The sequence below is a fragment of the Magnolia sinica genome, chromosome 12, assembly GCF_029962835.1.
Source record: "Magnolia sinica isolate HGM2019 chromosome 12, MsV1, whole genome shotgun sequence".
Taxonomy (NCBI): domain Eukaryota; kingdom Viridiplantae; phylum Streptophyta; class Magnoliopsida; order Magnoliales; family Magnoliaceae; genus Magnolia; species Magnolia sinica.
Genome location: NC_080584.1, coordinates 17,020,852 through 17,047,943, shown reverse-complemented (window position 1 = coordinate 17,047,943; position 27,092 = coordinate 17,020,852). Strand labels below are relative to the sequence as shown.

At 39.6% G+C, this 27,092-nt stretch overlaps 1 protein-coding gene across 2 annotated transcripts in view; it reads left to right on the top strand.

Moving 5' to 3' along the window:
• Positions 1–1,295: 1,295 nt before the first annotated feature.
• Positions 1,296–27,092, top strand: part of LOC131221027 (probable gamma-aminobutyrate transaminase 3, mitochondrial) — a 35,651-nt gene continuing 9,854 nt past the window's right edge. Inside the window, exons 1-12 of one of the 2 annotated variants that reach the window (XM_058216103.1) lie at positions 1,296–1,446; positions 7,577–7,722; positions 12,896–12,980; positions 14,543–14,615; positions 19,518–19,615; positions 20,365–20,457; positions 23,547–23,620; positions 23,721–23,759; positions 24,328–24,416; positions 24,504–24,580; positions 24,676–24,750; positions 26,920–26,967. In XM_058216103.1, the coding sequence (XP_058072086.1) occupies positions 1,405–1,446; positions 7,577–7,722; positions 12,896–12,980; positions 14,543–14,615; positions 19,518–19,615; positions 20,365–20,457; positions 23,547–23,620; positions 23,721–23,759; positions 24,328–24,416; positions 24,504–24,580; positions 24,676–24,750; positions 26,920–26,967 (939 nt within the window). In that variant the 5' untranslated portion in view covers positions 1,296–1,404. Of the gene's footprint in view, positions 1,447–1,646; positions 1,741–7,576; positions 7,723–12,895; positions 12,981–14,542; positions 14,616–19,517; positions 19,616–20,364; positions 20,458–23,546; positions 23,621–23,720; positions 23,760–24,327; positions 24,417–24,503; positions 24,581–24,675; positions 24,751–26,919; positions 26,968–27,092 lie in introns of those variants that run through there. The other variant, XM_058216102.1, reaches the window with a different exon arrangement.

Genomic DNA, 27,092 nt, shown 5'->3' with positions numbered 1-27,092 from the left:
TGGTATTCATTGTGGATGGATGGCATCCAAAATATCTTTAAGATTGGAAGATACTCTAAATGGCCCACAGAACAATGTCTCAAGTAGACGGTCTTAAATAAAAGTTGTTACGTAGTCAATGGTTAAAACATTTCAAAAATAATAATTTTGTATTTGAATTTTAACATCTTCATATGCTCAATAATATAAATGGATCGGATTTTGAAAATGACCTCATATTCAACGGCTACAGTCCCGACGTAAAACTATTATTACAGCTATGTATGTACCAAACCTCAACATCTTTCGACGCCTTTGTAAGAGGGGTATTTTGGACATAAGGGGAAAAAAAAATCTGACAACCTATAATCGCGACAGACACCGCTGTATCAGCTACGACTACACGCAGGTATAGAATTTGAAATCAACACGCATCAACACGTGCCAAAATATAAAACGTGTGCTAGAGATTCAAATTTTCATCAGGTGGGATACATTACTTAGATCTTCTCTAATAGAAATCAGTGTTTTTCACTCCTCAGGTAGGCCATGGTTTACAAATCACACGGTCGGCTCTAAAATAATCTCAGCCGTCAAGTATATTGTCCTAGTTAAGAAATAAGACGGAGTAATTTTTTAATGATATAAGATAAACTAAGTTCTTCCATCTTATTAAAAGCTCAGATCTTTAAAATGGGTTTTATATTAGCCTACGTGGTTGCGTGTGCATGGTAAGTGATGTACACGCGGTACGTGCAGTTTAAGTTTTAGCAGACGTCGATATATCAGAAGCGGATTGCGTCCTGCCCCCGCTGGACAATAATCTGTCCATGCAGGGAATCTTTGGGGCCCACCTTGATGTATGGGTTTCATCCACGCCGTCCATCCGTTTTTTCAGATGATTTTAGAATATAATCCCAAAAATGAGGCAGATCCAAAGCTTAAATGGAATTCACATTAGGAAGAAGCGGTGATAACGACATCCACCGTTAAAACATTATTAGCAGCCACCGTTATGATTATTTTCCATCCATACTGTTCATAAGGTTATAGAGATATGGATTAACGGGAAATAAAAATATTATCTTGATCCAAAACTTCTACGGCTTCCAAGAAGGTTTCAATGGTGGTAGCTTAATCCCCAATGTGTGGTCCACTTGAGAATTTTATATCTCTTATTTTTATAAAATATTATTAAAATTATCTGAAAAAATGGATGGACGGTGTGGATAAGGATAATATATCAAATTGGTTTCCAGGGAGTCCTCTCTGGACGGATTCTCGTCCAGGTGTTCACAGTACGCAATCCGCTTCCTATATATCGTCTTGTTAGCAACTACTGATAATTAAGCATTTGGAAAAAAACAAAAAGACTCTAAAAAACCTCTCCTTCTTTCAACAATCTCTTCCTAGGAGAGGAGAAACATGAGATTCAATCACATCCTTCGATCAAAAAACACTTCTCAGGTTTTAATCTTTCACAACCACTCTTTCTTTTCTTTTCTTATATTATTTTTTGGTAATCTTTTTAGATTTTTTCTGAATCAATTTGATTGAATATGAGTCCTTTTTTTGTAACTTTATATTTTTATTTAATTAATTGGATTTTTATTTGATTTTTTACAGAAAGATTCTTTTAAATGCATGGATATGACTGACTACAATTTTTTTTTTTTTTCCTGATTTTTTCACTCTATGGATTTTGTGGATGGAGTATCTTTGTTTTATTCACATCCTTTTGATAAAAAAAACACTTCTCAGGTTTCATTCTCTCATACCCATTTTTTCTTTTCTTTTCTTCTTTTGGATTCTTTTAGATTTTTCTGGATGAATTTGGTTGAATAAGAGTCCTTTTTGTGTAATTTTATATTTTTAAATAATTGGATTTTTAATTTTAATTTTTTACAGAAAAATATTTCTTTTTAATTTTAATTTTATTTTTTAATTTTTTTAATTTTTTTAATTTTTTTTATGTATGGTTATGGTTTATTGCATTTTTTCTGATTTTTCATTCCATTTTTTGGTATGGATTTTGTGTATGGAGTATTGTAGATGATCTATTTTCATGGATTTTGTGTAATTTTATATTTTTCTTTACATAATTGGATTTTTATTTTTATTTTTTTACAATTTTTTTAAATTTATTATTATTATTACTATTATTATTTGTATGGATATGATTGACCACATTTTTTTTTTCTGATTTTTTCACTCCATTTTTTGGTATGGATTTTGTGTATGGAGTGTTGAAGATGATCTGTTTTCATTAGGAATTGTGGTAGATTCTGGCTGAGTATGGTGAATCATACGCATGCATGCATTCATACTTGCACGTGGCAGGCATCTAGTCAATCTACACCGTCCAAATTGCCAGCGCTGCTACCGATGGGGTGTCATCTATGTTTTTTAAAGTTTTGCATGATCCCAGCCGTTCGATTAGTAGCCATTAAAATGGGCTATGAAAAGAAACATGGTCAACGGTCCGAGCTCAACTGTTACTTTGTGAGAGTATTTTATGATATACTTCCTATTTTCTTGTTGGTCTGGTTTTCACTTTTGCTGTTGGAAGATTGGTGCATCCTCCATAAACGTCCATTATGTGTAGGTTGATCCAGACTGTCCAAATAGTTGGTCCCATCCTAGATGGGGCGTTGCCCAAAAATCACAATGATCAAACAATCCCAATCGTCCAATTTTCCCAGTTGAACATGGACCTTCGATCGATTTTCTTTTCACCTGTCCAAGCTGATCCAGACTGTCCAAAGCATAGATTCCATCCTAGATGGGGCATGGCCCAGAAACCACAATGATTGAACAATCCAGATCGTCCAATTTACCCAGTTGAACATGAACCTTCAACCGATTTTCTTTTCACCTGTCCAAGTTGATCCAGGCTGTCCAAATCATTGGCCCCATTCTAGATGGGGCATGGCCCAAAAATCACAATGATCAAACAATCCCAATTGTGCAATTTTCTTTCCCAAAGATGGCCACCAGCTGGAAATCTGGGATCACCTGATGGTAATGATATTTTAGATACACCCCACCCAAATTGAGGCTGATGGTCTAGATCAATGCACGTCTGTCACAGCCGTATGTCGATCATACAGCTAGGATCATCTGATGATTATAATTTTTGGGCCATGTCCCACCAGTAGATTGGCCCACCATCTGGAAAGGTCTGGAATTATGTACATCTGCGGCGTCTACGTGTGGATGTGTGCACGCTAACGGTCCACCATACTCTACCAGAGAAAATGGTTATGGAAATGCATTTTTAATATTTTTTTTGATTAATTTTGTGAAATGGGTTTTGATGGCATGTTTCAAAATTGCTTCTTATTTGTTTGATTGGGTGTCGTTTTCTTACGTGATTTCTTTCTGAGTAGTGTTTGTAGTGGTGTAGATATGAGAGGAACTGATTTGACAGAGCACTTGTCTAGTGATGGGAGCATAGGATGGTTATTCATATGCTCTCTTCTTGGGCCCACCACCCTCCCAAGGACCTAATTCGGGTGGGCCCCAAACCTCTTGACAAGGTGGGGAACATCATGTCACACCACTCTCACATCATACCAGCTGTGATAAGAGCATTTTGATGTATGTTCTATACACTGGCTAATGCTAGAATTACCATATCAGGAGTATCATAGCTATTTGTGATGTAATGGAATGTGAGAAGTTATACAATCCTTGAGCTGAGGATATGCAAAGACTTATGTTTGTAAAAGTGGGCCCCAGCACGTGGTGGCTAGATGGGTAGTATGATGGGTCCCACCATGGATACAGAAATCCCCAAATGTCGCCAAACGAGACGCTCGCTTCCCTTTGTTTGCTGTCTAAACAGAGTTAAGATGTCAATACTGTAGTTGTCTACAATCAGCTGGAGATTGTATGCTCCCATTAGAGCTGTACAAGAGCAGAACCGAGTCGAGCCTGGCCTAGCTGGCTTAGCTCGGTCAGCAGGCTACCCCAAATCGAACTCGGCTCGGCTCGGCTCGGTCAACAGCTCGGGACAGTTCGAGCCGATCTTGAGCTCGATCTTTCAAGCCGAGTTCGCGTTCGAGCCTACGATCTAAGTTCGAGTTTAGGTTTTAGGGTTGTTAATATATATATATATATATATATATATATATATATATAAAATTTATAATTTATTTAAGTATATAAATATTAACAAAATATTTATATTAAGTGATCCCGATTCGAGTCGAATCGATTCGAACTGAGCGAGTCAAGTTTTGAGCCAAGTTGAGTTGAGCTCAATCTAGCTCGGACTTGGCTCAAAATTTTTTCGAACTCAAAAAATCAGCTCAACTCAGCTGGAACCCAGTTTCGAGATGAGTCAATGAGTTAATCGAGCAAACTTGGTTCGTGTACAGCTCTAGCTCCAATCTTCCAATATTGAAGATTGTTGAGGAATCTCCATACCCATTTTCCAGTCAATGAATGGTTTGGATCGTTGAGCCATGGCCCTAGTTCTGTAGACTCAAATCTAGAATGTTTCTATCATGTATCATAGACTTGAAATATTCTTAGTGAAAATTACACCAAAAAAAAAAAAAGAAAAAAAAAGAACAACAACAATGGCATAGCACAACGAATTGCTGATTATGCTTAAAAAAGAATTAATGAAATGAAGTTATTCAACGTTGTTCAATCTTCTTTTTGAAAGTTTTGAGAAGGTCTTTGAGCTTCTGTTTGCAATATGCAATCTATCTATAGTAGAAAATAATCTAACTGAAAAGAATGCAGTTAGCATCTCACCTTATGATGTAGAGCGGGTCGCAGACACTTTCATGGAAAAGATGGACCAGAGAAGGCCTGATCGGAGGTGGAAACGATCCAGACCTAGAACCTTAAATCAGTTGTATCTCGCAAACTGGGATGAGTTTTTCGACATATTATATATGATTTTGGAGTAAGAGAACCTACTTAAGCCAACCAACCCCGCTACACCGGGTTGTCCATGCTGGATTTGCGAGATTCCATGAGATTGACGGTCAAAAGTCCCATTTAGTTTCATTTTTACCATAAATATTAAGTTTGACTTCACATATAACTTTTGATCCTTTGAGTTGTAGAAGTTGTGCCCAACATGAAAAGGGCTTATAAAAGTTAGGAGAATAACGTGGTTGGGCCAAATTGGACACTTACTATTTTTGGCTGAAAGCTATTAAGTCTAGTAGGAATAAAGGTCGCTTATAAATAGTAAGTTTACTATTTATAGTAAGTCAAGTTTTTAGGGTGTTCGAGTTGGAGTCTAAGTCTAAAACTTCACCCTAGGTTTGAGCTCCTTATTTAAAGAGTTGTAATTTCATTTAAAAAAAAAAAAATCATCAATCAATTTATTTCGAATTTATTAGGAATTATTTCTACTTTTATCCCTCGTGGATTTGAGGAAGCTCTCTAAGGAGTCCAGAGAGCTCCGCATTCGGAGTAGTTATCCCCTGAGGAATACGGTGATCAAGCTCATCACGTCCCTCCCTGTGCCACCTTACACCATAATATTATAGAAGTTATGCATGCAACACATGAGTGAAATGGAAAATGAGATGCTGGAATTTGCTAACGGATCGTAGGATTGCTTATTCGGTGTCAACCAGCAACTAAAGATTCAAATGAAGCAGAACTGAAGAAGTGATTATGCCCCTGAATGGATAAGATTTTCTTTTCAATTTTTCAATGGTCACCGTAGAAGAAGGCAATTATGATGTTGTTCAATAGTCTTGCTGTGGCATTCAATGTATATTGGATGAGTTATGTGGCATTTGTGGCCCTCCGTAGTTTCTTTTTCATCATATCCACAGAGAAGCTAATGAGGTGCGAACACTTTTCCGAGGAGGATGTTAGAAAAATATCATTTTGAAAGGGAAGAAAATACCACATGCCACTTTTCTCTATAACCTTCTGATGTGATCTTTAATGATGGTGTGCTGTTTCATTTGTCTTTCTTTGTTAGTAATTGATAGTCCTCCTTTTTTATGCAAATGAAAAAATGCGGGTGGATTTCTCTACCTTCACCTTTTGCATTCTTTAACCTTTTGGAGCCTTTGCATTAGCCAATGGTAGCCTTTAATCTTTGTTGCTACAAGGATCTTCTGTTTGAGGCGGAAATGCAATTGCCTTTGTTTTTCTAGATCCCATGGGTAGGAAGCCTTACGGGTGCAACTTGGGTGGGTTAGGTCAGGTTGACTGCCCAACTGATGCAGGACAATTAACCACTTGCTCTAAAAGCTGGAACTATTAGAGCATGGCGAATCAATCCCTTTATCTCATAGCCCAGGTCCCACATCTCATGGGTTAGGACCTCGGCCGAACCCCCCTCGTGGGCCCCAAATCACATGGGTACCGCTTCACATGAGCCACCCACCTCTCACGGGTGGGGCGCGCCTCACACGAGCCACCAGCCTCACATGGGCCGCCCGTCCCAAGTGTGTCCCCGCATCTCATAGGCTACCCCACTGGAGCCTGGTGTGAAATGCCCCTGCATTAATCACCCCCGGTGAGGAGTCTCGAATATGAGACCTCCCTCGTGGGCCCCAAATCACATGGGTACCGCCCACCCCGATTGTGCCCCTGCATACCACAGGCAACCCCACTCGAGCCCGGTGTGAAAATGCTCCTGCATCAATCACCCCCGGTGAGGAGTCTTGAACACGAGACCTCCTGCTTTGATACCAATTTGATGCAGGACAATTAATTACTTGCTCTAAAAGCTTGAACTGTTAGAGCATGACAAATCAATCCCTTTATCTCATAGCCCAGGCCTCACATCTCATGGGTTAAGACCTCGGCCGAACCCCCCTCGTGGGCCCCAAATCACATGGGTCTGCCATACACGAGCCACCCGCCTCTCACGGGTGGGGCTTGCCTCACACGAGCCACCCGCCTTACGCGGGCCGCCCACCCCAAGTGTGTCCCCGCATCCCACAGGCTACCCCACTCGAGCCCGATGTGAAATGCCCTTGCATTACCAACCCTACCTCAAGAGAACTGAACATGCAACCTGATCTGACCTGAATTCTAACCTGAGGTGCCCACCTTGAATCCAACTTGGATTCCTCTATATTCAACATAATCTGACCCAACCTTACCTGAATTCGCTCAACCTGAACCCGACCCAATTTCAAATTTGGTTGTTGTTTTCCAAACCTAACCCCACCTGAACTTGGGTAGGGTCAATCGGATTTGGATTGACCCAAACCCAAGTTTCTGCTCTAGGAAACAAAAGAGGCTTTTGATACTGATGCTTGCCTTAGATCGGCATGCTTGTGTGTTCTATTCCTTGAAGCTTTGACTTTCCGAATTTAGCTTCCTGAAGGATTAGAACTGTTTGGTTTGGTTTCACAGTTCGCATTTGAAGCATTTCTCTTGTATTTGGCCCGGACTTGTTCACATTGGTCCTGGCATCACACCATAAGAGGCCCATTTAGAGTGTTTCGTGTATTGGAAAAAAAAACTAAAAAAAGGATTTCTTATGGAAAGTTGTTGAATTGTTAGTCTGACTGCCATTTATGTGATTGCTCAGCTCCAATGCTATATATCCATCATAGTTGTGTTTTTTGTTCAAATTGCTTGTTTCTTTAATTTACAGGTTGGTTCATTCATAAGACATGTTGCGGCTGCTGGAAGCTTGCAGGAGTACTTGCTTCGGTCTCATGTGTTTGTCAGATGGAACAGTTCGGAGGCATCACTGCAGAAGGAAGATTCGATAGCGACTGACTTGAAGGATGAGAAAGGGTATGGAATAGTATGTTAGAGGGTTTTGTGTAACTATCAACATATGCACTCTCTTTCTTTGTGAGTGTATCTGCATGCTAAAAAATATCTGCATACATGGATGTATATAAATATAGGAAATTAATATTGATGCTACCCTGAATGATTGTGATGCAGGACATGAAAATTAAATATGATATGCGAGATTTCAGGCTTAAGATCACGTTAGTTCAGAAACAATTACACAAATTCCATATCCCACATGAAAGTCCAAACATTCAATTAAGGGGAATCTATGCGGGTCCAGGCCTACACAAGATAGGGTTGGATCAATAACAATTATGAACCAAACGATACTCAAAGATAAGAAATAATCATCCACGCATGCATAGTAATCAGTCCCTAATCCAAGGGATTTAGAAATTCCAATTCGGGGAACCCTAGGGTAAGAAAATTGGCAAATAACTTAGGAAAAACGTAATCTAGGGCTAGGATTCGTGAAAAACGGCTATGAGAGGATAAAAGAAGATAAAAACCTGAGCCAAAAGACGATCCCGCGTGTGGACAGCAACAATGGCCAAACGGACGTGCGTGTGATCCCGGCCGCATGTGTGTGAGGCCCACTATTCAGAAAAAAGGCCACCTTGGCCCTGGTCGGCTGGGGATGGTTTCCAAAACCCAAATCTCAGCTCGATCCGATGTACGGCTTGTGCGTGGTGCTCCACCGAAGTTTCAGCTCGCCTGCGGGCCGAAATCTGGAAACCCCTATAATGAAGAAATCTGATGCAACAAAAGGACGAATTCGAAATACGGATGGTGAGGGAAGATGGAAAAAAAAGATGATGGAGGATGGGGGTGAATCGGGATCGATGTGGCTTCGCACCACAATAGTTAGCCCTTCGAAAAGGGAGGGCTTCACACCCACTTTTGAATTCTTTCACAACTCACGAAGAATGCAGAAAAATAAAGCAGGATTTTTTTTTATATTAACTTCAATGAATCAAAAGAACTACAAGGGGTGCCTATTTATAGGGAAAATCCTATACCCCAAAACTCACACCATGTGTGCAACCTATTACTTGGCGATAAAGTAAACTAAAATAAAAACCAAACAGAGAAATTTAAAGCGTTCACAATGTTCTAAATAATAATAATAAACAAAACCTAAAATATGAAATCAATCCGACGAGTGGGCCACGATCATGAAATTCCATGATGGGCTTTTCTTGATTATCGGGCCCAATCTTTTGAACCAAACTTTGCCTTCTAGGTAGGAGGCCCTCCCTGGATGTCGTCATCGAGACAAATCGATGGTGGGGCCGTCCTACTCCGTGCGTACGTGCGAGATAAGGCGGCGTGCGTGCACGTATGCGTGAGATGTCCCCATCAATTCTCCTCGGCTGCGAAGATTTCGCCACTGGCGAAATAGAACTCCTGAACCATTCCAGGACGCCAAGATCAAGTCTCTGAAGCTCCTCCGCAGTGAGCCACGTGCTGTCTGAAGCTGGGCGTGACTTCCACTTGACCAGGTACTTCTGAAACTTGCCGTCCGACGTTAAAACTATCTGATGGTCCAGGATATTCTCTATTTCCTCTCTGGGTGTGTGAAGGTTAGGTATAGGAGGGAGTAACTGAGAAGAAATGTCAGGAAGAATAGGCATGAGAGGTAGAGGCTGAGAAAATGGGTTGGGACGGGTAGGTAAGGGAGGTAGAGGCTGAGAAAATGGGTCGGGACCGGTAGGTATGGGACGTAGAGGCTGGAAAAATAGGTCGGGAAGGGTAGGTATATGATGTAGAAGCTGAGAAGATGGGTCAGGACAGGTAGGTATGAGAGGTAGAGGCTGGGAAAATGGGTCGGGACGAATAGGTATGGGAGGTAGAGGTTGGAAAAATGGGTCGGGAGGGGTAGATATGGGACGTAGTAACTGGGAAGATGGGTTGGGACGGATAGGTATGAGAGGTAGAGGCTGGAAAAATGGGTCGGGAAGGGTAGATATGGGACGTAGTAACTGGGAAGATGGGTTGGGACGGATAGGTATGAGAGGTAGAGGTTGGGAAAATGGGTCGGGAGGGGGCCATGGATTAATGGAAAGATCTGATGAATCAGGATGGTTAGGCGAAAGGCTATACAATGCATCCATGGCCCCTTGAAATGCAACTAGATATTCCACATTGAATGTGTAACTAATTCCCATGGAGGGTGGAAGATTTGCCATATACGCATTGAGACCGTTTCGTTTTATAATTTTGACGGGTCCAGCACTACGCGCGTGTAACTTACGAACGGCCCCCGGAGGATACCGTTCGGGCCTGATGCGGACCATCACAGAGTCCCTTACATTAAATTCTTTGAAACATTTATGCTGGTCTGCAGAAAATTTGTAATGTTCATTACTAGTAGTGATATTCTGCCTGATTTCTTGATGCCATGAATGAATGTGATGCACAAAAGACTTTGCAGGCTCTGACGGCCTATAAGACAGTGACATAGGGACAAGATCAATAAGTTTCTCAGGTTTATAACCAGTAACGACTTCATAAGGACTGAGACCTGTGGACCTATCGACATAACTATTAAACGCAAACTTGGCTGTAGGTATCACGGTGTCCTATGTTCTGGTGTGCTCTATATCCCTCTTAGGGGGAGACTCATCCGGTAGATCATCAGGAAAGACATCACGAAACTCATCTACTACCGGAACGACTTCAACGGGTAACTCTATACTAGCCTCTGGGGTACTCTCTCTAGTCACAAGGCCGTACGTGTCGTGCCACTCAAAATAGTGGTCTTGATACCCCTGTTGGGGTGGGTGCACGGGTGCATGCCCATGACTGATTCCTTGGCCACCTCCATTCATTGGTCTATCCTCCTGGCCACCTGCCTGAGATTGGACATCTACCCCAATGCTAGGATTTGTCCTGGCGGAGGCCTTTAGTTGGGTAATGCGCGCATCAAATTGATCAAAGCGTTGGTCTATATATTGTTCATAGCACTTACCCAAATACTCGATTTCCTGGGACTTGTTCATTGACTCTAGCAGTTGCTCCATGCTTAGTGTAGGGTGCAAGCTAAAACCATGACCCGTACGTGTGGGCATACACTGGCTAACTCAACCTAAGGACTTTCTATGACGACTATATGCGTCTAAAAACTATATGACCCTACGAGACTCTATATGAAGGAGACTACACACCGTTACGAAAATTCAGCTATATATATATCAGAGACTACGGTTTTCTAGCAGCTATATATGATAGGTTGGATGCATGAATGACTCAAATAGGTACTAAATTTGATACAGGACATGAAAATTAAATATGATATGCGAGATTTCAGGCTTAAGATCACGTTAGTTCAGAAACAATTACACAAATTTCATATCCCACATGAAAGTCCAAACATCCAATTAAGGGAAATCTATGCGGGTCCAGGCCTACACATGATAGGGCTGGATCAATAACAATTATGAACCAAACGATACTCAAAGATAAGAAATAATCATCCACGCATGCATAGTAATCAGTCCCTAATCCAAGGGATTCAGAAATTCCAATTCGGGAAACCCTAGGGTAAGAAAATTGGCAAATAACTTAGGAAAAACGTAATCTAGGGCTAGGATTCATGAAAAACAGCTATGAGAGGATAAAAGAGGATAAAAACCTGAGTCAAAAGACGATCCGCGTGTGGATAGCAACAATGGCCAGACGGACGTACGTGTGTGGGGCCCACTATTTAGAAAAAGGCCACCTTGGCCCTGGTCGGCCAGGGATGGTCTCCAAAACCCCCAAATCTCAGTTCGATCCGATGTACGGTTTGTGCGTGGTACTCCACAGAAGTTTCAGCTCGCCTACGGGCCGAAATCTGGAAACCTGCTGTAATGAAGAAATCTGATGCAACAAAAGGACGAATTCGAAGTACGGATGGTGGGGGAAGATGGAAAAAAAAAAGATGATGGAGGATGGGGGTGAATCGGGATCGATGTGGCTTCGCACCACGGTAGTTAGCCCTTCGAAAAGGGAGGGCTTCGCACCCACTTTTGAATTCTTCCACAACTCACGAAGAGAGCAAAAAAATAAAGCAGATTTTTTTTTTATATTAACTTCAATGAATCAAAAGAACTACAAGGGGTGCCTATTTATAGAGAAAATCCTATACCCCAAAACTCGCACCATGTGCGCAACCTATTACTTGGCGACGAAGTAAACTAAAATAAAAACTAAACAGAGAAATTTAAAGCGTTCACAATGTTCTAAATAATAACAATAAACAAAACCTAAAATATGAAATCAATTCGACGAGTGGGCCACGATCATGAGATCCCATGATGGGCTTTTCTTGATTATCGGGCCCAATATTTTGAACCAAGCTTCGTCTTCTAGGTAGGAGGCCCTCCCTGGACGTCGTCATCGAGACAAATCGATGGTGGGGCCCTCCTACTCCGTGCGTACGTGCGTAGGTGAGGCGGCGTGCGTGCACGTATGCGCGAGATGTCCCCATCAGATTGTACATACGCGTTTTCAATTTTGGGATTTGAAATGGTAAATCCGAAAATGGAAAATGGATGGATGCAAATCAATCAAGGTGGGTGTAATTAGTGACTTCTTAAAATCATGTGTATAGTATATATAGGGAAAAGATCATGGGTTCCCATTGTGACACATGAAAGTTTGTACCAAACATCTCACGACATCCATTGATCATGGATAGGAATCCCTTTGCGCATGTCCTACTCAAAATTTGAGAAGTTGGCAGGAATAAAAATTGAGTATGCATAGGATTCTTGCTCATCCCCGTTGGGCGGTGGTTGATCTTGGTAGACAATCTTGTGCAGCAATGGGATTGGGAACATACGAGTCATTTTCATATGTGTGTGTGTGTGACCGCGCATGTATGCAAGCAAGGTATTTCGTGATGGTAACGGAGGCTGTAACAGCCACCACCATTACCTTTACGATATAGGCTGTAATGGCTGTTATGGCCCCCATAATGGTTGTTACAGGCTCCTTTTTTTTTATTGAAGAAAAAAAATTATCTGAAGACCTGTATTGGCTCTGTAATGGACTGTTATTATGGCTGGATGTTGGAGATGACAACATTTGCACATTTATTCATGTGTATATATGTATGTCTCTATATACATAAATATAGTTATAGTATGCCCCTTTGGTCATTAAAATGTTTTGGTTATCTCAGGTTTAAGGGACATGATATGTTGGCACCATTCACTGCTGGTTGGCAGAGTTCCAATTTGCATCCTCTAGTTATTGAAAGATCCGAGGTAATCGCATTCTTACTTTGAGATTTTCGACCGATCGGAGGTCTTTTCAATCTGTTTTCTGCAATTGAAGTTGGTGTGGGCTTTCTCTTCTCTTCAAAAATATAGCATGAGAGTCTAACATCTAGGCAAGCTTTTGCCTCTCGATGGGCTGAACCAACATTCCTGTGAGCAAGTGACAACGGCTAATGAGGAACACTTTGATACTGTATTCAGTTTTGGACCATCCTTGCATTTTGGTGTTATGATTTGCATATGTAATCGAATGTAGAAGCTTTTTTGCAACACATGGTTCCCTGGAATCTTAGAAGGGATCGTGAATCAGTTCCTGGTGAAAGAGATTCTGTCTATCGTGTTTGGAAAGCTATTCTTGGAATTCAATTTGTGTTTGGATATTGGGAAAGAGTTGCTAGGAACCTTTTGTCCTTTTCAAAATATGATCGAATGGGAATCCATTTCCCAAAAATTTTCAACCCATCTTTAAGATGGAAATCATAGAAGGGTCAGTTTTGAGAATTGGATTCTCATGGGAATTAATTTCCCCACCCTTTCAAAGGACCCAAACACAAATTCAGCTCAGCACACTAATGGAATCCATTTCCCAGGGGCTGGATTCCCACGAACCAAACGACAGCATCAGATTATTAATTGTATCCTGTTCCTAATTCACATTCTGAAATGTGAAGTAATGATGCAACTGAACTGAAGATGCTACATATGCGAACCCTTCATTCCCTGTTGTAAATGTATTCTCTTACAAGAATGTACTGCTTCATGCATTATTGGAAGTTGAAAATTAGAAAGGACCCCACCACAATGTGATTAAGGTATTCGGTTACTGTAACAGCCAGCATAATGGCCGCCCATACAGCCATTATGATACGGGCTGTAATAGCTGCTATGGCACCCATAATGGCCGTCACAGCCACATAACGGTTGAAACTTTTTCAGAGGAAAAAAATGATTTGGCCTGTTACGGGTCTGCATCAGCCTTTTACAGCCATTTTTTAAGACCGGGTGTTATAGACTCGTATTGCATTAAAGGGTCCCACCATTGCCGTCACCGTTTTATAGTACCTTGAATGTGATATGAATGCGCATATTCTCCACACAAACATTAAAGGATAGTGTAATGTAATATCACATCCAGTGATAATTTTGCAGCTTAATTTGGGTCTGTGCTTCAATAGTAAATGCTTAAATGCTGCATCAGTTCTCACGAACGGCCAGCACACGATTTTGTGCAAATCTGCTGGCAAATTCTCACATTTACTTTAGTAACCATGATGGTTTCGAGCCCGCAACTCAGCGGTAGACAGCATGCATTACAACACCAACTTCTCGGGTTTGAAACTAGCTTCCCCAGCAAAAAATGATGAAAAGAAGCAGCTTTGCTTGCTGACTTCTTTTCCATATTCATCTAGGATATAAATGCGAGAGCTAGATAGATCTGAATAATTACAATGAATAGCCCATCTTCTTTAGAGCGATTTTTCTTCTATTGGATTTTTTTTTGTGCCTTGATTGTGTGATGCAATCTTTTTATTTTTGTATAATTGGTGCAGGGTAGTTATGTTTACGACACCAATGGGAAAAAATATCTAGATAGCCTTGCTGGACTATGGTGCACAGCTTTAGGTATGCAACTGATAGCCCAAATTATCAAGGTGGTCACTTCTTTTCTGATGTTATTGGCATTTCTCATAAGTACTTGTTGCCCCATATTCCTATCTTAAGAAAAATTACAGATTATTTCCGAAATCATGTTGTTTGCTGTGTTTTTGTTTCAGGCTAACATTTGCACCTTTTCATTTATCATTTCACAGTTTAGCATACATTGAATGTTAGGGCCTGTTTGGATACCACCAAATAAGTTACTTTTCCTACTTACAACAGTAGATAAGTAACTTATTTCAGATAAGTAAATTTGGTTTGTGGTTAGTGTTGCAGTTCCGGCTCCTATCTCACCCCACTATGATGTAACCCCGAGCCATGACAAACCCGGATCAACCCTAGATATTAGAAATTTGGATCTAACACCACCACTAATCTATGCGCTTTGCGGAAGCACGTTCCACAAAGATAGAACAATCACAATAAATAGAATAACCAAACAATCAAGCAATCACACGCAAAACACAAGATATTTTACGTAGAAAATCCTTGCGGGAAAAAACCCTGGCACAAAACAACAGATATTCACTATAATCAAAGCCTTAGAGTTTACACCACTCATCTTATTCAATTACAGAAGCACCCGATTTCCCCTTGCGATATGCAACCCTAGGAAAAACCCTAGCTCCTTGAGAAAATCTCTTCCCAAGCCCTTACAAGTGTTTAAAACCTTCTCACCTTGCAAAACCTTGCCCTTAGAGAGAAAACACTCATATTAACCAAGCCCTAATCGCGATCAGACTCAAATACCTCAATTTCCACACATCTACGTAACCCATCGGTTTGACCGAATGGAACCTTTGGTCAGACCGAACCAAACTGACTCACACATTTTTGGTTGAACCGAAAATGTGCAAATCTTCACAGCATGCACTATGAGATTCACCCACTAATTCGGTTGGACCGATGGGATTCTAGTCAACCCGAATGTGGCCTTCTCTGCGCTATCAGATTGGCAGAATCCAATGAATCTTGCACAACAATTAGTTATAAGTAACTTTTTTACTTAAAATTACTTAATCACGTCAATTAGTTTTTTTTAGCTTTTCTACTTATTGTGAGTTGTTAAAGAGAGGCATCAGGATTGGAGAGACGAAAGAGAGGAGAAGTTGATAAGTGTGTTGTTTGCCAGACATACTTATCTGCATAATAAGTAGAAAATAAGATAAGATACTTGAGGCATAAGTAGCTCATCTTAAGTAACTTCTGATCCAAATGCCCCGTTAGTGAAAATAATGAGGTTTCATGAAAAAATCCCAACTCTCTTGCTCTCTCATGCATTTGAGGAAAGCCAACAATGGTTATTGATAACAAGACAACCAACAAAGATCGAATCATCTTATGCTGTTATTGTGTTTTTTTAATATATATTTTTAAGATAGTTACCGTGGCTCTGAACTAGCTACAATCGTCATTGTGCACTTGTTAAGTATCTTCAAGTATTCATTTAGGGGATGTTTCAATCTTCTCTTTGCCTTGACAGCTTTTAGGGGGAATGAGTTTCAACTTTCATCATTCTAACGAGTTGAGCAATTCACGCATCTTTTTTTTTTTGGAAGAATGCAATTCACACATCTTAAAGGGCCATCTTCTTCTCAATAATAGCCATTGAATCCACAAGGAGACAAAAATCTTTAAAAGCAATAAATGAAAGTGATATTATTGATGAATAGTCTATTTACAAAGCCCTCTCATATAACTTATATAGGTCCTAAACCCTAAATTCGTAACTTTACTGAAATAGTTAACTTGCTTAAAACAATAAACTTACTAAAAATATAAACAACTTCTAAACTAACTCAAACTCTTTCATATGACTTAGATAAGGACTTTAATCTAATATAGGGATCTTGAAACTCTAAAACACCCTTAAAAAAAGTGTAACTTACTAAAAATTAGTAAAATTTGACTTAAAAAGTCACCTTTAACCCCATAAACAATGTATTTTTGGGAAATTGTTCAGGGGCCAATGGCCTTTGGCAATGGCCAGCATGTAGAGCTCATTGATAACTTTCTAACGACATATTATATGTGCTAAATGGATAGCTGGTCATAAAATTATGGCTGTCGGAAGCTATAATGAACAGTAAACCCTAGGATCGAACTTTCTAGCCTGATGTCTATCCTAACCGTCCATATGATTGTCCTTGACTTTGTCCTAACTCCTATATCACTTTTGAAGGCCTATGGGAATTCATAGTGATAATATCCCTTAATCATAGATTTGTATATGTAGTTGTGCTTGTGGCGATTTAGTCCCAAATTGTTAGTGTGTCTATGACACTAGTTCTCTTTACTTTTCATCCTTCATTTAATTCTAATTTTGGAGTGAGGATCAATGTTGTGCTCATAGAATGCATGCATGAATCGATTCGCTTGGGTTTCTTCCATTTCTTGTGGGTAGTGGAATGGTGAAGTTTTCCAGGTCTTGAACTGTTTATTATGCACCTTGTAGGTTAAGTTCACCTTTCTAGCGAGTCTAAAATGACATGAGTGTAAGCTCGACCCGAAAATTGATTGGGCCATACATGTCAGGCTCAGGCCTAACCCCCAGAACAAGCTAACAGGTCCAGGCTTGGTCCAGAGCTGGTCGGCCAGTTTGTTTGATCAATTGCTAGCCCTAGGCTTAACCTACAACGAGATGTCTGGGGCGCATCCTTATGTGCACATGACATCCAATCTGTCCATCTTGTCTGCCATCTCATGTTCTCCTTTACATCCACAAATTGGGTCGTTATAAACCTCAAGTGGGCCACATCATATGGAATAGTTGGGATGGTGACATTTACCATTAAAAACCTTTCAATTATGTGTGGTGTTACTGTGTTTTGCATCTTCCATCCAATCCATTTAGAAGATGCATAGTACGAGGACACCCCAAAAGTTAGGCCATTCCAAGACTTAGGTGGGCCACACCACATGATTTTAGCTGTTTTAGGCATGATTGACATGGTGGCCCACTCGAGTTTTGGATCAGCCTGATTTTTGGGCTCCGTGCAGGGGCACACATGATGGATGCATTGGATGTCATGCACACATCACGGTGGGTCCCACACAGTATTATAGGTTAAGCTTAACCTACAAAGCTTTGTAATGGGTCTAGCCTCTAACTATTAATTTTGTTGGTTCATCGTTTTTTTTTGTCGGTTCACTTTTCTTCATTGCATTTAATTCATCATCATCATCAAAGCCTTATCCCAATTAATTTTGGTTTGCTACGTGAATCTTGTTCCACAATTTCCTTCTCTCATGGACCATAACTTCAGTTAGACTATAGGTCTTAAAGTCTTTCTTATTACCTCCATCCACATCCTTTTGAACCTTTCCCTTACCCTTTTAGAGGCTTCAACTTGTACCAAGTACCAACTCACTCCTAACCAGTTCAGATTTTGTTCTTCGCCACACATGACTAAACCGTCTAACTCTACTTTCCCTCATCTTCTTTACCTGTTGGTGCTACTCCTAAGTTCCCTCAAATGCATTCATTTTTAATTCTATCCTTTCTCATCTTGCCACTCATCCATCTCAACATCCTCATTTCAACCACAATTATGCTTTAAACATGTTGTTCCTTAACTGCCCGACATTCTGCCCATTAAGCATGGCTGATCTTATAGCTATCCTATGAAATCTTCTTTTCAGTTTGAGTGGTTCACGAGGATAACATAAAACTCCAGAGGGACATCTCCATTTCTTCCACCCAGTTTGAATATTATGGGCAACATCCTTCTCAATCTCTACACTCTCATGACCTATCAAGTGGAGATATTGACAGTGATCGTTTTGGAGAACTTCTTGGTCAACAATCTTAACTAATTCCTCATTTCCAATCCTACTGTTACTGAAATTTCATTCTATATACTCTTTTAGTTTAACCAATTTTGAATCCTTTAGATTCTAAAGCACCCCTCCATAAATATAGCTTTGTTTTATGCCCTCCCTGTCATTTCAATCAAAACTATGTCATATGCAAACAACATACACTATGGGATCTCTTCCTGCAAATGCCTTGTTTACTCATCCACAACAAATGCAAAATGCTACAAGCTGGTGCAAGCCTACAACAATTGGGTACTCACTTGTCTCTCCACTATTGGTCCTCACATTTGTTATTGCTTCTTCATACATATCCTTGACCATGTCAAAATATCCTCTTGAAACTCCTTTCCCAACACCGACTGGATTAACTCTTTCGAGCCCCTATCGTATGCTTTCTCTAAGTCAATAAAGACCATGTGGAGATCCTTCCTCTCCTCCCCATATTTCTCCATCGATGTGGAGATCCTTCCTCCTCCCTGTTCTTCTGCATCGATTGTCTAAGTAGGAAAATAGCTTCAGCGGTAGACCTCCAAGGCATGAAACCAAACTGATTTTTTGATACATTTATCTCATGCCTCAGTCTTTGCTCAATCTCTCTCCCAAAGTTTTGTAGTATGGCTCATAAGTTTAATCCCATGATTGTTAGTGCAGCTTTGTAAATCTCCTTTATGCTTATAAATTGGTACCACTGTATTTCTTCTCCTCTTCACTGCATTTAATTGTGCTGATGATAAGAGAATCAGCCCATGAAGAAACATCTGTCTATGAAAAGAACTACTTTATTTTCCCAATGATCCTATATATAAATCTTGGTCCATCATTAAAACCATGAAAGTCTTACATTGTACTAAGATGACATAGATTCTATATAGAGAATTTTACAGCATTCTTTTTTTAAAAATTAATGGAATGGCTTGTCTGCTTCTTTTTTTCTTTTTTTTTTCTTTTTCTTTTTCTTTTCTTTTTCTTGCAAGCAATACATTGTTGTGTTCATTATGTGATAAATATTCCTAGCTCCATGAACTTAATTTCTGAAAACATTTTCAGGTGGAAATGAACCTCGACTTGTTGCAGCTGCAACTGCACAGTTAAATACCTTGCCATTTTACCACTCTTTTTGGAATCGTACCACAAAACCCTCCTTGGTAATCATAAGTTGCATTGCTTTTGTTGGCTGTTCTTAATGCATGTATTTTTGGATTGCATTTTCTCTCATTTTGCTTATTGCAGGTGCAACTTGGGCAGGTCGAGGGTCAACCTGAGCCCAACCTGACCTCAAGTGGACACAATTTGCAACCCAAGCCAACCCTAGGTGCCTAATCTGAGCACAACCCAAGTTTCCTTTGTACCAAACCCAACCCGATCCAAATACATGTGATTATTTCCAACTGACCCCAACCCAAATTTGCTCAACCTGAATCCAACCTGATTTGAAACCATTCCACCCAAACCTGGCCTGAGGACCTTGACAACCTGACCCGAACTCGGGCTGGGTGAATCGAGTTTGGGTTGATCTGAACCCAACTTGCAGCCCTACTGTTCATGGTAGGCTATTGGGTTATCACCTAATTTCTTTGTTGATCACTGCAACTTCTTTCAAGTTGATTGGCCTCTGTTTGGAATAGTGTCCAAATTGCCATTGACCCAATTTAAATGGTGCTGATTATGCATTTGATATTGGGTTTTTTGGGGAAGTGTGTGGAAGCTCCATTCCATATAGAGAGGGATTGAGAATTCCAAACTGGCTCCAAACAGCAAGTTGGATCAATGTAGCAAAGAACCGAATTGAGCAAATTGGCTGTTTCTGCTCAATGCAAATATAATTACTTTTTCTCCAGATATTATTTTGAAGATTCTTTTGATCTGCATGAATGATTTTTCTGATGCCGAGCAGGATCTTGCAAAGGAACTTCTTGAATTTTTTACTGCAAAGAAAATGGGAAAGGTCTTCTTTACAAACAGCGGTTCAGAAGCCAATGACTCTCAGGTTTGTTGTCCATTTTCTGTAACTCATGGGAATGCATTTCATAAAATGATGGTTAAACTTTGTATTTATTAGCCTTCTTACTAAAATGTCACCTGAAAAAAAATGATGCAAATGTTTCTCCATTTGGTGAATTCACAAATCCTGGCTAGTTGATTCAGCCGAATCAACAGTGTAATCAGCTGAGTCTGATGAATTAACAGAAAATGGTTACAAAATGATAAAAATAGAAAATTAAACCAAGTGAAAATTCATAATGTGTATTTGCATTTGGCACGTGGATGGGGGTGGAGTTCTGGGGAAAAAGAAGTGGGGGGGTTCTTATGGCAGTCTTATGGGCTGTGTTCTGAGAGGAACAATCGTTGTTTTAGAAACCTTAAGGTTTCATCTGCTAGGGTGTTTTCTAGAGTCCTTGTTTTATTTAGGTATTGGGCTCCTTAGTCCTATTCTTGGGGTTCCTGGCCAGTTTGGGGTCGGCTGTTTTCTTTTTTTTAATTTTGCTTTTGTTTGTTTTCTTTGTTCTGTGGTCTTCCTTTCGGCTCTGCCAAATAAAGTTCATTTTTCAAAAAAAAAAAAAAAAGTGTATTTGTCGTTACTTTTGCATTTTATTATTTGAATGGCCATATTTGTCCAATTTTTTGAGATGGATTTACCAATAACATGTCAAAAGGTCTGATTACCGGGGTGAAGATATGCTGGTGGTGGTGGTAGTAATGATGATGATAATGACAGTGATGATTATATAGAAATGTCTGCCGTAGAAGTTAACTGGCCGAAATGCTAAACAGCGCGCGGTTGCAGGATCCTTCTAACAAGGTGCTGCTCCTGCATGCCAATCACGAATGTCTGCCTGTGTTGTATGGCAAATGAAGAATCTGTGGACCATCTATTCATTCACTGCCTGTTCCTCAGTCATATCTGGTCTGCAATTCTGTCCCGTTTTGGCATGCATTGGACGTTTCCTGAGTCTACTGATCGGCTATTCAAGGCCTGGCAAGGTGCTCAAGTAGGTAACAACAGAAAAGATATTTGGAGAATGACTCTTCTAGCTGTTTGGTGGTCCATTTGGGAGGAAAGAAATGGGAGGTGCTTCAGGGATAATTCTATCTCGGCGGAGTCCCTGCTTAACAGGGTGATTTTTCTGATAGTTGAATGGGCCTCTAACGACATTTCCCTTGAGGGGTGTAATCTTTCTTTCCTAAACGAGTAGTCTTTCCGCTATGTCAGCGGCCCGACTCTCCCTTCTTTTGTAATCCCCTTTTTATCTAATATACACTCATAATCTTTCAAAATAAAAAACAAGGTGCTGCTCCTGCTTCGAATTCTGCTTAGGACTCAAGCTCTGGTTCTGCTTCCTAGCTATTTATATTTTAACATTTTAAAACAAATGCTTCCCTGCTCCGGCACCCGAATATGTTGGTGCTTTGCTTCTTCTTTGTGCAACTATAGTCTTGGTGTATTTGCAGATTTGGTCAGTGAGTTCTAAGTCAAGTTCATTCCTTGAATTTATTGATCGAGCTGGAAGGTGATAACCCTGTTTAGGATTTGTTTTTTGAAAGATAACTGAACTTTTGTTTAAAAAAGGTGGTGATATATCAGGATATCGGAATTGAATTCCTACAGTAATGTTTAGGAAGGGCTAAACCATCCGATAGAAAATTTGCCTCTCTGCATTTAGCCTGCAGGCAAGAAGGTGAATTTCATTAAACACAAATGACAATTCGGCCCTATTTACATTAGTGAGCATGTCTGAGAACTTCAATATTTTAGTGTTGTGGGGTGACTTCTTGGCTCACATGTACATTGGGAAGCTAGCAAACGAGCAAGCAAGCCATGAGTTCTCTCTGGTGCTTGATGCTTAGGGGATGAATATGTAGATTGTTGTTCTTTTAGTCCTTACTACTGTTTTTAGTCATGGCAATTTTCAGTTTATAAGAGAAGTGATTAAGGGCGCATTCTGATTTTATCTAAACGATGGTAGGCTGCATTTCCCACATATGCATAATGTGCTCGGTGTTTTGGGCGATGCGAAAATGGGATCTACATTAAGCTGGCTTCTGTTTTCCCACTTTTTCTGTGACAAATAGTGATCGAGATCTAGAATGTAATCTCAATCAACTATGTTTTATGTTTATGCAGTAGTGTACCCTGTCCATATTGAGACCCACAAACACCCAAAGAGTGTTCCCTAGTTTGCTCATCTGAGTCCCCATTAACCAACTGTGTTTTGGAATATACTGGTGATATTGGTGCATTTTTTATGTTGTTTTTAACTGAATGAAATCAACTTTTGACTATAAACTCCTAGGTTTAGTTGCTTGGTGGTTGTTGTGGACCTTGTGATATTCAATAATCTTAGGCTTGGGCATAGTTAGCGTAACTTTGCTTTAAAATCCGTATTTATTTATTTATTTTTTAAATTGTAAAATTGATTAAGTGTATAAAACTATATTTTGGGAAGATAGGCAAAAAAAAAAAAAAAAACTCATTTTTTTGGGCAAACTGAATTAAACTCGCTAACATGTTTTATTTTTATTTTTTAAAAAGAACTTCTGGAGACTCGGAGGCAATTTAAAAATAGAGATCGTTGGTACTTTTCATCACCAATTGATAAAATTGAGTAGAAGGTGAAAATATTTTAAAAAGGACTGATTTATATGAGGATTGCTTGAAAAGGAAGGATTTGGGAGAGGCAAAGAACCTCATTCAACTGTCTATATGCATTATTGTTTATACATATAGAAATTCTAATATTTTAATTGAAGTTTTCTATTTTAACCTTCTTTATATATAATATGTAGACACATATAGCCAGTTTTCTTTTCGCTCAATTTTTTTTTGTAAACCTGAATTTTATTTTATTTTTTTGACTGAATTCTTAACAATCAAGACCAAATAACGTGAACATTTCTGGTACTCTCTCTCTTCTTTTTTTTCTGTATGCTGTTTGCTAACAATGGGCTCAAGTCATTGATTTGTGAGGAACACGTTGTTAGTATATAATTTAGTTGGGGCGTCAAGCTAAATGTTCTCTTTAAGTCTTAAATGTCAAAACTGTTTGCTCTCTTCATGTGTGAATTACTTGCTTGCAGGTGAAACTGGTTTGGTATTATAACAATGCATTGGGAAGGCCAAATAAGAAGAAATTCATAGCACGGATGAAATCGTATGTTCATATTCTTAAATAACTAACTGATAAGATTTTCATGAATGGGTACCTATAGGATCGTTTCTCTTAACCTTGTGTTGTGTTTTCACTTTGACAGATACCATGGATCGACCTTAATCTCAGCCAGTCTTTCTGGGTAAATTTCTGTGATGTATTATCTCTTAGTATAAAATGGGTAGGACTTAATTGGTTCCCTTATCTGTAGAGGAACCATATTCTCCTCAGCGCAAGGATATCCAGGATATCCATAGGCTTTGAATCCAAACAAGTGGGGGCCTCATTCTTGTGATCTAGACTATTGATCTGGTGAGCCCCATTGTGGATGGCACACGCCCCAAACATCTCCCCAATTGGAAGATTGTAGCCATCCTGTCTCTGATCTTCTATGTTGAATGCAGACGATTGCTGTATTTTCTCTTAATTGACAATTGGCAGGCCAACAATCCAACATATAAGACCGTCTAATTTGGTTTTTTTTTTTTTTTTGTTTTTTTGTTTTTTGGCCATGGTTCATCCATGTTTGGGCCAATCAGATCAATGGACACCATGCTGTGAGCCCCACTTGTATGAATTCAGGGTCTAAGGACTATGTAAATATCCCAAGGTTGAGGGTCCTATATTTCCTCTTCCATATTGCCTACCTTTACCTAGAACTAGCACTGAAAGGCCATTTCCTTCCGTTCCTTAACACATTACTTTTACAGTCTTCCAGCTCTACATCAGAAGTTCGATCTTCCTGCACCATTTGTATTGCATACAGACTGCCCGCACTACTGGCGCTTTCATTTACCAGGTTCTTATCCTATGCACACAATATCGGGCATTTGTGCTATTTTTATCAGTTTTTGTCGGTCAAAACATGCTAAACATTGTATACCAGGTGAGACTGAGGAGGAGTTTTCTACCAGATTAGCCAATAACTTAGAGAATCTTATCCTCAAAGAGGGTCCAGAGACGGTATATGCTTCTTATAATATCTCACATTTATGGGAATCTATTGTACAATTCACAAGGGTAGTTCTGTTACTGAGCATCTACTGTTATCATGTTAGATTGCTGCTTTCATTGCTGAGCCCGTCATGGGTGCTGGAGGCGTGATTCCTCCCCCAAAGACATATTTCGACAAGGTGAATCTTTTTCTTTTATTCTTGTAGAAGATTGTGAAACAAAACCTTCCATCAACATATTTATCCAATCATCCATTCACTGATTCATTAGAACTGTGAACTATGTCGTAGCGTCATTAAAATCTCTCCATTGTGACCTGTATAGACATGTATTTGAATGGGGTAAGAGGTGTCTATTCAGGAGAAGGAAAAAATAGCGGAAATATAATCGAGGGAAGGGAAGGAGTAATGGTGGTTTGGGATAGTTCTTTTCTTTTTTCTTCTTCTTTTGTTTGGTGAGTTGGGCTCTAACCCAAGACTTCAACATTGCAAGTTGCAACAAACCAAGCTGCCATTTGAGCTACAGGCTCGTACTGGTGCATTGCAACGATTGTGCCAAATCACGAATAAAAGGGAGATTTTTCTGAGTCAACAATAAAATTTGTGAACTAGAGACATCATTAGCTTTTTGTTAGTTGTGGAATATCCAAACAGTATCTACCCAAATAAATGCATAATTTTTTTGTTCGAAAGGTTACACTTATTGTTTTCTTATTTACTGGATCACTTAGATCATAACTGTCCATCCATTGGGAAGGGAAGGCCATGGATTTATGAGACATGGGCAAAATGATGGCGTTGTAACTGTTGAATATCTTTTAAGAAAAAAATGGCAACGTAATTGATTAAGGTGTTTCTCATAGTATTTATTACTTCAAGTGGCGACCCTTTCATTAAACTATGTAACAAGAAAACCCTGGCCTAGTGATTGATGTTACTGTCATCATTTCCTTCTCCTCATAGTCTGTCTATTGGGTGAAAGCTAATGATGTAAGCGGTGAGCCTTGTGGTTGCTCGCATGAAAAATCCATCTTTTGATGTCGATACAAAAAAAAAAAGGAGCCATCCTTGGTGGTTTGTTAATTTTGTGTATGTGTAGATTCCAGCCTATCTAAACTTGGCTATGAGTGCTAATATGCATATGTGTGAAATTGAGGTGTCCATCAGGTGGGCACATCATGTATGCACCATCACCCAAGAATAAAGCCATCCAACCAATCAGGTAGTCCACAACGCATGCAGAGAAGTTGACGGTTACTGAAATGCCAGAGAATAGTTCACTTTCAACATACACGCATGGCCCATCTGATGAGTTGACCAACTTGGGTCTTGGCACAGGGCACATAACCAATTGGTCACACCTGATGGATGTGGTATTTTGCACACGCACCACATTGATCCATGCAGTTGTGTAGATGTCCTAAACTCGACCTAAATGTTGAATTAGCATAAAAAGAAAGAAATCGGATCTGATTCTGTTGTGGAAATGACTAAATAGGAGGTCTAAAGATTCTTTAGGTGTAGCAGTTGCAGGGGTTTCAAGTGTAAATATAGTTGATCTGCATGGGCTGTGCTTTGGGTGGGATTCCACTGTTAGCTTGATCTTTGTACCATGCCCATCCCACCTTGACATGATTTCTCTAGCACTAAATGTTGATCTATTGGTACTGTTGTAACCATTGGTTCTTTTTTTTTTTTTTTTTTTGGGGGGGGGGGGGGGTTGTTGATAGACTTCCAACACCATTTTAATTCTCCATGGCATGGAAAGTTACCAGGCTCTCCATTCCATGATTTAAAAGATTATTTGAGGTGGTGATTGCCGCAGATTTCAAATACCACAAAAAAAAATTAATCCTGCAAGATCCCCCTCATATTGGTTTCTTGACTGGCAATACACATCTTGATTTTGGGGATGACTATCTGAGCACCTCTTGTGAGTTGTGAGGAAGTTTTCCTTGTTTTCATATAAGCAATATTGGAATATTTTGTTGTGTTATATGTTTGCAGGCCATATGTTTTCCTAGAGATTGGTGTTATTCACATATGGACAAAAGCTCCCTTGTAACTGTCATGGGAGTGTGACTGACAAAATGCAGACCATATGTAGAACTTAAAAACGAAAAGAGAAAAGCTTAGACAACGTTGATGGATAACAACGTTGCTCTCTACTCTCTAGTGTATAAGACTGCAACCAAGAAACTGATAGGATCCAGTGAAATTAAGATCTCCCAATACAGTGCTATTAGAAACATTTTGATTGTGAAAAATTTTATTTGTTATTTAAAAAAAATTGTCTTCTCATCATGCCTTTTTAAAAAAATCTTCCTCTTCTAAATCGTCTCTTTGCAGATTCAAGCTGTCGTAAAAAAATATGACATACTTTTCATTGCTGATGAGGTATTGTATTATTCCCTTCTTCCAAGTTTGCAATATATTGAAGAATCTTCATGGCATCTTCATTTATCTTTTGCAGATGATCTTTGATTGCTCCAAGATCAATAGTAAATATTCTTTCCTCTATT